This window comes from Lissotriton helveticus, chromosome 5_1 (genome assembly GCF_964261635.1).
Source record: "Lissotriton helveticus chromosome 5_1, aLisHel1.1, whole genome shotgun sequence".
NCBI lineage: Eukaryota > Metazoa > Chordata > Amphibia > Caudata > Salamandridae > Lissotriton > Lissotriton helveticus.
In genome coordinates this window covers 1,047,150,477-1,047,163,067 of record NC_136065.1, presented here as the reverse complement: position 1 = coordinate 1,047,163,067, position 12,591 = coordinate 1,047,150,477, and the positions used below count along the sequence as shown (strand labels likewise).

Sequence of the window (12,591 nt, the reverse complement as noted above, 5' to 3'; positions counted from 1 at the left end):
GACGCACTATGCCACTTCAGTTAGGACCCAGCCATATGAAAGTCAGTCTGGACCTTGTCTGGGAACAGTCCAGCCCAAAATACCAGGCGAGGTCCTACTTGAAGCAGAACACAAGCATCCCAGGATCGTTTTTGCCCTTATTAGGGCTCATCAGATGGTGTGAGGATTTGTATAGCGCACTTATCACCAGAGGGGTATTCAGATGCTGGAACAAATGAGTAGGCCGATTGGGCTCAAAGCTGAGTAGCCATAGCTGCAGGTTCTTGGGGAACTCAAGAAGGGATGGTGGAGGTCCTGATGTGGTATAGAAGGTCATTCCAAGGTATGGCGGTGATTTAGGAGGAGTGCCCTCCTGATGTGCTCCTGTGGATGTAGGGTATTGCACAAGGTGGAGTGTAGCGGAGTGCAGTTTTCGGGTGGGTTGGGGGAAGTTGAGGCGGTAGCGTAAGTAGCCAGGTCTGACGTTGTGGAGGGCTTTGTATAGCTCAGTGATGATCCTAGAGGGTAATTTAAATAAATGTTTAGCTTGGTGCGAGTAGCACTGTATGCACAGGACCCACGTCTGAACATATGCGTCCCTCTTTAGGCCTCATACTGAAGAACAGAAAAAATTGATGAATGGAATACTTTAATTAATCTCAGCCACTGGTAATTACACTGGGCCGCATCCAAGTCCATCGTTATTTTGCACATAAATTAAAAAGTTAAATAAGTGTCGATAGATAGACGGACAGACAGATGGATATAAGAGTGGCAGTAGCCACTCCATCATTTTAGTTCGGGTAACCAGAGATCGGAATTCCTCGTATTTTTCACCATGAAATGACTTTGCACTCATTTGACAAATCTCACACAAAAATTTCAGACCTACTGCTTTTTCTACATTGCTGGAGGATGGAAGATTTTGCGGTGACTGGTTCAGAGGGAGCAATGATAACAGGGGGGTCCCAAAACACGTTTGGGCACTAATGCATTTTTCCACATACTTTGTGTTCAACTTAATGAAATCTGTTGTTGCAGTACTTTGGCAAAGTTTTCACAATGTACTATAGTACATAGCGATGAAAAGGCATTATCGGATTGACTAATGACTGCCTTTACAAAAGTTAAAGGTGGTCATGTTGCTTTTACATAAACTTATTCTGCGTTATCGCCCTTCGATATAGTTAAGTATTGGGTTTGATATTTTTCTCCTACTTATTATCACTTTAATAAAGTGGTAATAGGTAGGGAAAAATATTTATAAGTTTCTATATATACTTAAAAAAATTACAGAATACTGCAGTACTTCCTAGCGAGTACTGCGGTACTTAAGATTACCTTAAAAAAAAAAAGAGTACATAGGAGAATTCTCTTGTGGTTTCAATGTTGAAAGTGTGTTTTAAGTAATCAAATATCTTGTCTCAGTAAGGTTTGTGTGATCGGGCAGTAGAATAACATGTGGGCTAAACCTCCCTCATGAAGGTTGCATTTCCAGCAATTAGGATTCCAATTAAGGCTAGGCTTGTGAAGTCTGGTGGGAGCCTACTATGCTCTGTTAATAATCATATATTTTGCTTGGGAAAGCTAAGGTGAGATCTTGTTTATAATAGGAGTCCTATGTATATGTCTGCAAACAAAGCCAATATTTGTGGTATTTTGTTCGATTTCTCATTTTAGTTCATTACAAGTGTGGGTCTTACGAGGATTTGGAAGACGGTTAACTATTTTAGGCAATGTATGTCTAGATTTAAGCAGTTCTCCTATCAGAGAAGGTAGAGAGGGGCTAAGAGGTTGTACTGGGTGTTTTGCGAACTGTACTTTCAGTTTCAACAACTTATAGAAGTCCACTTTATCTAAGCTGAACTGTGTTTGCAAAGTAGAAAAGGACCAAGGTAGATTGCCCTCATAGATATCTTTGATCAGATTGGTGCCCTTGTTTTACCAGTTTTGCCAATATGTTAGTTGTCAATCAATTTTGAATTATACTATATGGAAGCCATGTTGGAGTTGCATAGTCTGACCTGTGAATGATAATCGCAGGAGAGCTTTTTTGGTATTCTGAACGATGTACTTAAAGGGCAGGAGTTGGGAGGTGTGCACTGTTAAGATTGCAGGGAGAGGAATGTTATTTATGAGTGATTTCTCCACTTTCACCCATATCGGTTGGTATTCCAAGTCATTAGCAAACAATTTGACTCCCTTTTTACCGAGGTAGGCTGTTTGGTGATTTCTGAAGTTGGGGAGGCCTAATCCCCTCTGTGTTTGGCCAGTTAGGGGGTGATAAGATCATTGATAAATTCTAATGCTAAATATTTAATGCAGCCTGTTTGCCATGCCAACCCAGAGTTCCCGATTATTTCTTTGTTGCCTTGGTTGTTAAGAAGTTTAACTTCAGTTTTATCTTTATTAAGCGTGTATCCGGATACCTCAGAAAATCTTTGTATCAAGCACATTAAAGCCGATATGGCAGAGCGAGCATTATGTCACCAGTATGTCATCCGCATATGCAGCTATTTTGATTGTGGTATTACCAAATATGATGCCTGGTATTACTTGGTCTTCTCTCAAGTGCTGCAGAAAAGGTTCTATAAAAATAGAGCAGGGGAGAGGGGCAGCCTTGTCTGGTCTTAAGATTACAAATTCAAAAGTTACATTTCTACACTAAATTTGTAATGTACACACCTTTAAATTACTATAACATTGTTTATTCTTTAGATACAACCCATACTTAAACTACACAAAAAATCTAAATTCTAAACTTATACCTTTAATTCATCATTTACGCAACCCTTTGAGATTATTTTAACTAGCGCACCTCCATACACAGTGCATTGAGTTTGGTAGCCACACTACATTAACAAGAACTCCCCACTCCAACAAGCACTGCATTCTCACAAATTATGTGATTTGCAATGTTATAAGTGTTACTGTAAATATTATTATTTTAGATGGTGTAACTAATAGAATATAAAAGGGTATAAATAGTTCCTGGAGAAGGCGAGAGTTATAGTTAACACACTGTGTTCAATACACTGTGTATGGAGGTGTGCGAGTTAAACTAATTTAAAGGGGCTGCGTACATTTTCATTTAAAAGGTGTACGTTTAGAATTTATCATTTTTGTGCAGTTTACATTTGGTTTGCAACTAAAAAAAAAAAAATTATAGTAATGTCAAGGCATTGCGTAAATTATAAATTTGCGGTGAAACCAAAAATGTACCATTTGAAATTGTTGTGTAGTTTGTTTGGATTGTATTAAAAGAATATATAAAGTGTTTAACTCTGTGGCTCTGGAATGGATCACTTGCTTCCACCTGCCTTCCACAGAACAAACCGTTAAACTCACACACTTCAATTAACTTGTACCTTTGGCTTAGCATGAACTGTGAAGCTGAGTAATCCATGGTAAACCTGCAGAGTTGAAGGGTAACTCCATACAGTTGGGTCCTGTTTCCGCAACAATATCGCCAGACACGACAGGATCTGTAAAACGAAGAAATAATTTTTAAGAAACAGAGCATAAACGATACATACAAATAGGCAGAATTTGTTTCACACTGCACCACCTCTGCTGGTAAGGTCACGCTCACAGAGCAGAAAGTGATGCGGTATGTGTACATCTCACTCTTGTTTTACCCAAGTTTCATCTCTGTGCAGTCCAACTCTAAAAGACTCTAAAAGACATTACTGGAGCAGCAGCACTGTTTGAGAGACATTGCCACTGTAAGTATTGGAAAAAATTACTTGCTTGAAACTTTCAATCAAAGAGATGGCATTCGCTGCTGTCTTCAACAGAAAGGACAGGCAAATGAAAAAAAAGAGCACAGAGGTTGAATTAACATGAAAAGAGCATAGATACAGTGTACTATGAATTACTCCTTCATCCAAAGTGAATTGTGGCACTTAAATCTAACCCAACACAATTGGTTTTAGTTATTTGTTTTGCCGGCTGTTGAAGTGCATTCTGCTTGAATCATTCCAATCCTCAGAGACTCCTCTTAATTGCCGTACTACAGAGTGTTACCTTTTGGCTACCTTCAATTTAATAATTACTAATTATTAGGAGGTAGTAGGTTGTAAGTGCAAGGTGCCAGGAGAGAAAAAGTCTGATCAGCTTAATGTGTCCTATGGCGTTTTTCTGCGCACCAGTGCAAGACATTTTTACCAATCGCCAGTTCAGCTGTGTCTCGTCTAGAGAGATACAGGTCTTCACAGCCTTTCTCCGCGAAAGGATCCATCTTTGGTAGAAGGGAGCTTCCAGCATTTTTCTTCTTTCATCCAGCAACTCCTTACAGGTGCATAGCAGGTGCGGTAAATACTCAATGTCAATGCCACACAAGCAGCAGATCTTTGGTGTGGATTCTCTCAGCCAGTGGGGAAGATGGGATGTACAAGGTAGGAGCCCCAGACGATATTTCTGAAATTGGTCTTTGATTAATCTAGGAAAGCCAAAGCTGAAGCATATCTGGGGTGATGATGCAATATAGGAGTTTAATGACATGAGCTTTAGCAGAGAATGCCGACTTATCTTCCACTGAACAGAGAAGTTTAATTATTTCTACACTGATTTTCTGAACACAGAGTGGATGGTTGGGATTCCCCATAGCTCGGTCAACACCATCCTAGCCAAGGATTCCTTGAGATATGCTCTGGCAGGCGATGAGTCCCTCTGTTGGAGCTCCTCACCTCGCAAGCGACTGCTTTTGCAGACCAAACCCTAGAATTATTTGCGCTGGCATCGTGTACTTAGATAGGCTGAAGATCATCCTGTATGCTTTCACTGGCGTCCCTGCCTCTTTGGAGCTCGCTGCCATGTTATTGTTGGTAGGAGTTTGGCGTGCACTACCCGGATGAGAGGGGAGAATGGTGGCCTGTTGATTTTGATTTTAAACTCTTTAATGATATTGCTAGTGCCAGGCCTTTCCTTTTTATGGTGTCTCTTTGTTGCACAAAGTTGCCAGCTTTGTCAACATTCACCCCTAGATATTTATAGACACTCTTTCGGATCTTAAAACACAGATGATCATGGCATGCTTATTTTTTTAAGTGTCAATAGCTCTCAAAATTACTTTGCCACTCTAAGACATGGAAACGGCAAAAGGGCCACCTTTATGAACTTGTGCAGTCATAATCTGTACAAGGATACGACTGAGGACCTGCTATGGAGCTCATGCTACAGACGTAGCTCCAGTAACACCATTCCTCAACCCTTCATCTGTTTCAATGTACCACCTTCTTTGACAAAAAACAAAACCCTTGGGACACAGAGAACAAGCTCATCTTTAAAGCACACATCGTGAGGTTGAATGTTCAATTGTTTCCGTTTGAGACAGATGCAACAATTTCTTCCATTCATAAACTAGTTTCACCATAAAGGAATTCCCGGAACACTGATCAATGCAAAACCAGATTACAAACATGCAGTGTTTTGGGAGATGGAGGGGACACTACCCAAACTACAGACGTATGTGCTGCAATGGGTGAAGAATACAGCTGTTCATAAAGACTTTAAACTTAGAAAGGTAAACAATTTTGTTTATCAGTGTGAAAACGTACAGTCTGTCGGGAAGCAAATGAATTGCTTTCCAAAATCCTATGTCTAGTCTACTTGTGTGTCAGGACCCAGACACCCAATATTTCAGGGCATTAACTTTTAGGGAAACAGTTTTAAGGATGCTGCATGCATTGGGTGCAAAATGAGGCAACATTTATTTGACTACAACTGAATATTAATTCAAAGCAGAAAGTGGTATATCAAGTGGTGGATTAACTTATTTATTGCCTTCCAGAAAACCATGCACAACAGAAATGTGGAAAAGTAATGGGTGATGTGAATTCTACGTCTAAGCATATAAAAGAAATATGCTAATCATCAATGACGCAGAATTGAAATTAGCATCTACTGCGGTGTTATTTTGCGGAGTTCCTGTATAGTTAGAAGACTGATATATTAGTTACAGAAGTTTTGGAAGCATCCAGTCCCTAATGTATGGCACTTTGAAGCATCTCACCTCACCAACTTCACCAACTGGAAAAAGGTCCAAGAAAACATTAGTCTCAAACCCCTAATGCAATCTCAATCCCCCACCCTATCTGGGAACGTCGAAATCGACGCCGACCTTTTCCATAACTGGATCTCACATGAAATGAAATCTAGAAACCCTCCCAAACGTCCTTGTATCTCCCTGAAAAAAACCAAAACCAATGCCCCTTGGTTCACACCCGACCTACCTACCGCTCATTTACTATGTAAGAAGGCAGAACGTAAATGGCGCAAGACATACGATAAGGTCAATCATCTTTCCTATATCCTAATAAGGAAAACTTATCTTTCAAAAATTAAATCGGCCAAAAAAACTTTTTACGTCAATGCCATCAAAGATTCCAGCCAAAAACAGAAGATGCTGTTTGCAATAGTAAAATCGTTTACTCAGCCCAAAGCACTTTTACCAGAAATACCCCCATCCCAGGACTTGTGCGACCAAATCTCGGATTATTTTGAAGACAAAATTACTTCCATCCAAAACAACTTCCCCACTCCAGACACCTCTCTCGTTCCCCCCCTCCCGGACTCTCGTGTCGGTAAACTTAGAAGCTTCTCTCCGGTCACTTTAGCGCAAACCAGAGAAGTTATCCTGGCCTGCAAATCGGGCTCCCCGTCTGACCCCTGTCCCCCGAAAATACTTCACCAACTAATTGAGGTGTTGAATCCTACTATCAACAACATAGTTAATTCTTCACTCCTCACAGGATCTGTCCACCGCCGTTGGAAGAAGGGAATTGTCAAACCCCTCATGAAAAAGGCCAACAAATCCCCGACAGACCTGACCAACCTTCGCCCGATTTCATTACTCCCGGCCCTGGGAAAAATAACGGAGCAACTAGTCTATAGAGAGCTGAAACGCCACCTGGAAGATAACAACATTCTCCACCCTCAACAATCGGGTTTCCGTCCAAAACACTCGACCGAAACTGCACTGATAGAATTGCCTGATACCATCAAACTGTTACAAGATCAGAGGAAAAACTCAATTCTTATCCTCCTCGACTTAACGGCGGCGTTTGATACCATTTCCCACTCCATCCTTATTAGCAGACTTATGGACATTGGCATTTCTGACTCCGCTTTGTCTTAGATAAAGTCATTTCTCACCGATCGATCACAAACTGTCGCTCTTGGTCCCTTCCACTCCAAAGAGAAGACGGTTTCCTCAGGTGTACCGCAGGGGTCCATCCTGAGTCCCCTCCTTTTCAACATCTACCTCATTCCACTCCTGTCCCTGATCGAATCATTCGGCATACCGGTCACCTCGTATGCTGATGACACACAACTCATTGTGCCACTAGAGGACAACTCCACTGAAGCTGAGCTCAACCTCAAACATTGCCTAACTGAAGTCTTCCGCTGGATGGACAGCAACCACTTAAAATGCAACTCTAGCAAAACCGAGATCCTTCCGATTGGAAAAAACACCTCCTTCTTTCTGTCCAGCCCTCTGGTGGCCAGACGATTCAGCCGCCCCCCCCCCAGACAGTTACATCGGCCAGGAATCTTGGCGTCATTTTTGACTCTGACCTCTCCTTTGATCAACATGCCAGAACTGTAGCCGGCAAATGTTTCGGAATAATCAAATCCCTCAGAAAATGTTTTGACTTCCTTCCAATCGATGCCAGAAAAACTGTGACAGTAGCGCTTATACTTTCACGCTTAGACTACTGCAACGGCCTTCTCGCAGGGGCAAAAAAGAACACGCTATCGAAACTTCAAAGTGTGCTTCATACAGCCGCGCGACTGGTCCTCAGGCTACCCCGCAGAGCCTCCATCTCCGCAGCCCTCCGTTCCTTACACTGGCTGCCCCTTCACAAAAGAATTCTTTTTAAAATATTGATAATTGCCTTCCGTGCCTTCAACAAAACCGGCCCTAAATACCTCTCCAGACGCTTTCCCCACTACACCCCCAGTCGCTCCCTCCGCTCGTCCCTTGACAATCTCATCCTCCCTGCCAAATACAACCTGAAGACTAAGGGCGGTAAAACCTTAAGCTTTCTGGCCACGAAAGCATGGAATAGCTTGCCCAAAACCCTCAGACAACAGACCCTTGAAAAACCCTTCAGAAAGCTCTTAAAGACTTGGATTTTCAACCTCTCTGACGACTACTCCAAAGCAGCCATCTAACCTCCCATCTACTCTAGGACTTCTACTCTAGGACTGGTCACCCAGGATCTTCAGCGCCAAGATGCTCCCTCCGGAGCGAACGTCGCGCTCTAGAAATACCCTCACAAATATCACAAATATCACAAATTGACACATACTGGCTCTTGCATCACAGAAGGCTTGAAGTATCTAACAGAAAACTATATTCCTCTATTTATTCATTAATTTATACATCAAAGATTTGTGCAGGTCTCTATCACTCACTGGTATGTGGGAATATCTCATTTGCAGACAAAGAGCAAGCCTATTAGTAGTCTGGAGAATGATGTGCAAATCCTCCCAGATTCTCCCCCTCACATCAAGGAGTTCAATATCATCGTCTTCTGTATGATGGTGTGAATCAGTAGGAAGTGACAGATGATCTTCTGTGGTTTCTGGTTCCTACAGTTACCTCTTCTGGCTTAGGCGGCCTCTAAAAATATAACACTTTCGAACTCCATCAAAAGATTTTCTCCTGATAGAAAAGATATGCATTTCAAAACTGGTAGACTTCAAAATATTTTTTTGCTGCTCAATGTCTTGCATGGCTTTTCCCGTGTTAACTGAAAAACCATTGACAAGCAGTTCTTTGTGTGTTCAGCATCAAACGTATTCTACGTAGGTCAAGGAACATTCTTTAGATTACGAGTAGAATCAGCTCAAAATGTGTTGACCCTTTCAGCACTATGTACTTTTATCTATTCGAGCACCAACGTTCTCTGCTCTTTAGCCAGTCTGGATGTCAAACTTGATTTTTCTTTTTTGATTTTGAGTGTCTTAGTTCTTTTACAAATTAAAATGACTAATGGATCTGAACTAGTTAGGTTGACAAGTGACTTCTGATCTAGTTCCTAACAAGAGTAAGAGAACTGCTTCCACTGTGCCAACTTTGCTCATTTAATATTTGAGCCCTCTATTCCATGTGCCAAGGCCTAAGTCGTCTTAATGTTGTACAGTTAGCAATGGTCCTTTCTTCCCTTTACCTTGTCTCCCTTTTGTCTTTTCATCCTCTCCTGTGATCTGTTCTGCCCATTATCTAGCAGATGTGACAGAGGAGCAGACTCCTTGGGCAGCTGTGAAGAAACCCATCATCTCTGGCATTGTCAATGGCAAATAAAGCTCACTGAGCTTTACTTTTCCAGTGTATACTTATAAAGTAGGTCCTGTGAAGTGAGCTGTGAAAACTTCAACGCTCAGTACTCAACAATACTGCACAAAAAGACCATTGTTTTTCTGACTTAAGGTTTTTTCGGCTTGAAAACCCCAGAATCCTTAAATTAAGTGTCACCTTAGTGTAGTCCAAGACAGAAATTACACACTCCATATAAAAATACCCAAGGGTATCAAATGTGACGATTCAGGCAAAATCTGAAAGGGGTTGTCAACAATTACAATCAACAATATTATTTACAGGCTGTTTCCATCTGAGAATAAGGCATGACAGGAATTGGATGATGACATAAAACATTTCAAGTTTTGTATTAAATCAAGGATACAAACCAGTGCCTATGTTAAGCCTCCAGAGTTTGGCTACAATATAAACTTGGAAGGTGACTGAAATAGGTCTGAACTCTCAAACAGCATGACAGAGAGGAGGAGCTTGGCGGGCATCCGTGATGGCCGCTTGAGCACAGCGCTCTCCGGACCCTCGCCGCTCCCGGCGATTTATCCTGACTAGATCCTGATTTCTTGTAAGAATTCAAGTAGAGGATGTTTGGCTGATCACCCTGGCACTTTTCGGAATTTGCTTTGGATCTCGTACTCCTGAGCTACGGTGTTCTGAACTTTTGGGCTCCGCCCTTGAGGTGCGCCCGGGACGGGGTGCAGAGCTGTGGCCGTCCTGGAATTGAACAACAACGGCAGGAGATCTGGCCTTGTGAGACCCCCTTCCTGAGTTTCGGTTTCGATTCTGTCTCGACCTGTGCCACGAGTGTGCGTATCGCGCTTGGCTGAGACTTGGAGACAGTTCGGACACGGGGCTTTCCTCTTGTCTATTTGCTGGTTTGGTGGCCTCCTCCCGAGTTGAGCCCTTCTTTTTGTTGTACTTTTGATCCTGAGTTTTGGGTGTTTGGCCCGTCGACCCTGGTGGCTTGTCCCGTGACGCATCTTCAAAATGGCGGGCAGAGGGGACAGAGAAACGCGCAAGACGAAAACACCTCTGCGCGGAGCACCGGTTCAGACGAACGTCATGGACCGTTATACTCAATCTAAGGGGTCCCCCGGAGCTGCCCTACCCGGCCACAGTACGGCGTCTGAACGGATTTTGGAAGAGTCGGCGGAGCCTTCCCTACAGGATATCATGGGCGCCATCTCGGGAGTGAGGGAATCCACCGGCCTTCAGTACGAGGCCTTGGCCCACAAACTTGACACCGTGGCCATTGAGGTGAATCTGATTCGTGCTGATCTCGGCAAGACGAATGAGAGGGTGCAGTCATTGGATATTAAATCATCTAGCCTCACGAAAGACGTCTCGGAGCTCCAGACAGAGGTTGGGAATCTTCGTCAGGTGAACGACTTCATGACCCGACGCCTGGAGGATTTTGAAAACAGGGCACGTCGCTGCAATGTTCGCCTGGTTGGTGTACCGGAAAACCCTGAACCCCACTCTGTTGATCTCCTGGTTGAGGGTCTGATTTTAAACCATCTTGCCCCCTCCGGGCTTACCAAATTTTTCACGGTTGAACGTGCACATCGTGTCCCGGGGGGCAAAGTTAAGCCGGGTGCTCCGCCAAGGCCTATTGTGGCTAAACTGTTTCATTATAGAGATCGGGACGCTATCCTGCAGGCCTCACGGGTGAAGGGCCCGGTGGCCTTCGAGAATGCCACAGTGAACTTCTACCCGGACTTCTCCCAACAGGTTCAAAGACAACGGATGGAGTTTCGTGGTGCTAAGAAACGTCTTCGAGATCGGGGTCTACGCTATGCTATGCTTTTCCCCACCAGACTTCGTGTCGAGTATAATGAGCGTACTCTGTTCTTTGATAGACCGGAAACTGTTAATGACTGGCTGGACTCCTTGCCTGACCGTCCTCCTGAGACTGAGTCTGCCGCTCACCCTGGTGGTGCCGAAGGTGGTGTGGAGATCTGATTGTTTGACTCTGATGTCTTGTTTTGAATACGTTCCCAGGAGTGGTGGCCGGCGTACCTCTGCAATGTGATTATTTATTTTTTGTGTGTTGATTCTTACTCTTACTGTAGTCTGGGGGCGGGTGGGACGGAGACCTTTCCTCCTCCGGGGTCTTTGTGTAGACTAGGGGTTATGGGGCGACAGGCACACTGCAGGTTGGGGTGGCTCTTTAGCTTTTTGCAGGGGTGCAGGGTGGGGGGTGTTTCCTTTCTGCTTGGGGGTGGGGGGATGGGAAGTTCTTATTTTTTTGTGTGTTGTTTTCAAGGCGAATTGCTTCTGTCTTTACTGATGTTTCTGATGTCTAGCTCTTGGATGGGGGGTCCTGGCTCGGGTGGGTGGGATGGGGGGTAGGGGGTTGAAATTTGTTTCCTGGAACGTTAATGGCCTGGGAGATCGCATCAAGCGCGGTGTGGTGTTGAAATATATAAGACGTTTGTCACCGGACATTGTTTTCCTGCAAGAGACCCATTTGATTGGCAATGTATGTAATGCAATGAATAGATGGGGCTACAGCCTTGTTGCACACTCGGGGTTTACTTCAGGATCCAGGGGTGTGGGTATCCTTGTTCGTAACTCCCTCCCTCTGGCGATAGATGAGGTGATTCGGGATGATCGTGGGAGATATATTGTTCTGGTGGGTAGATATGAGGGCCGCACCCTGTCCCTCTTTAATGTTTATGTCCCCCCAGGCTTGCAAACTGTTACTTTCACTGATTTAGGCCGTGTCTTGTTGGACCTTCCTGATAGTGTACTCTTTCTTGCCGGTGACTTTAATTCAGTGCTTTCTGGCCTTCACGATCGCCATCCCCCCAGGGATACCCCGCATGCCCAGCGTTGGTTAGGTGGGTTTTTGGATACTTTTGGCCTTGTGGACTGCTGGCGATTGTTACATCCTACTCAGCTTCAATACACTTTTCACTCTGGTGCCCATGGTAGCCTATCTCGGTTAGATTATTTCCTGATGCCCGCTGCCCAGTCGTCGGCGGTCCGTGAGATTATACATTTGCCAAGGGGCATCTCTGACCACTCGCCGCTCTGGCTTCGTTTTGAGGTTGGGATAGAGGCAGTGGGCCGAGTGGCTCCCATTAACCCATGGTATCTCTCCTCCCCTGAGACTCGTGCCCTCTTGCTCAAGTCCATAGATGCTTATTTCCTGGAAAACGAGGGGTCGGTCCCTTCGGTGGTGTCCCTGTGGGAAGCCTTCAAAACTGTGATTCGTGGACAGGCCCTTTCTTTGATCGTGGAAGCTAAGAAAGCCGGGAAGAGGGAGGTAGTGGACCTCGAGGGGG

General features: G+C 44.1%; 1 protein-coding gene across 1 annotated transcript in view; it reads right to left on the bottom strand.

Annotated features, from left to right (window-relative positions):
• RRP12 (ribosomal RNA processing 12 homolog) overlaps positions 1 to 12,591 on the bottom strand; it is a 521,209-nt gene that overhangs the window by 453,259 nt on the left and 55,359 nt on the right. The window contains exon 6 of the mRNA XM_078643584.1: positions 3,348 to 3,464. Coding sequence (XP_078499710.1) covers positions 3,348 to 3,464 — 117 coding nt within the window. The remainder of the gene's footprint in view (positions 1 to 3,347; positions 3,465 to 12,591) is intronic.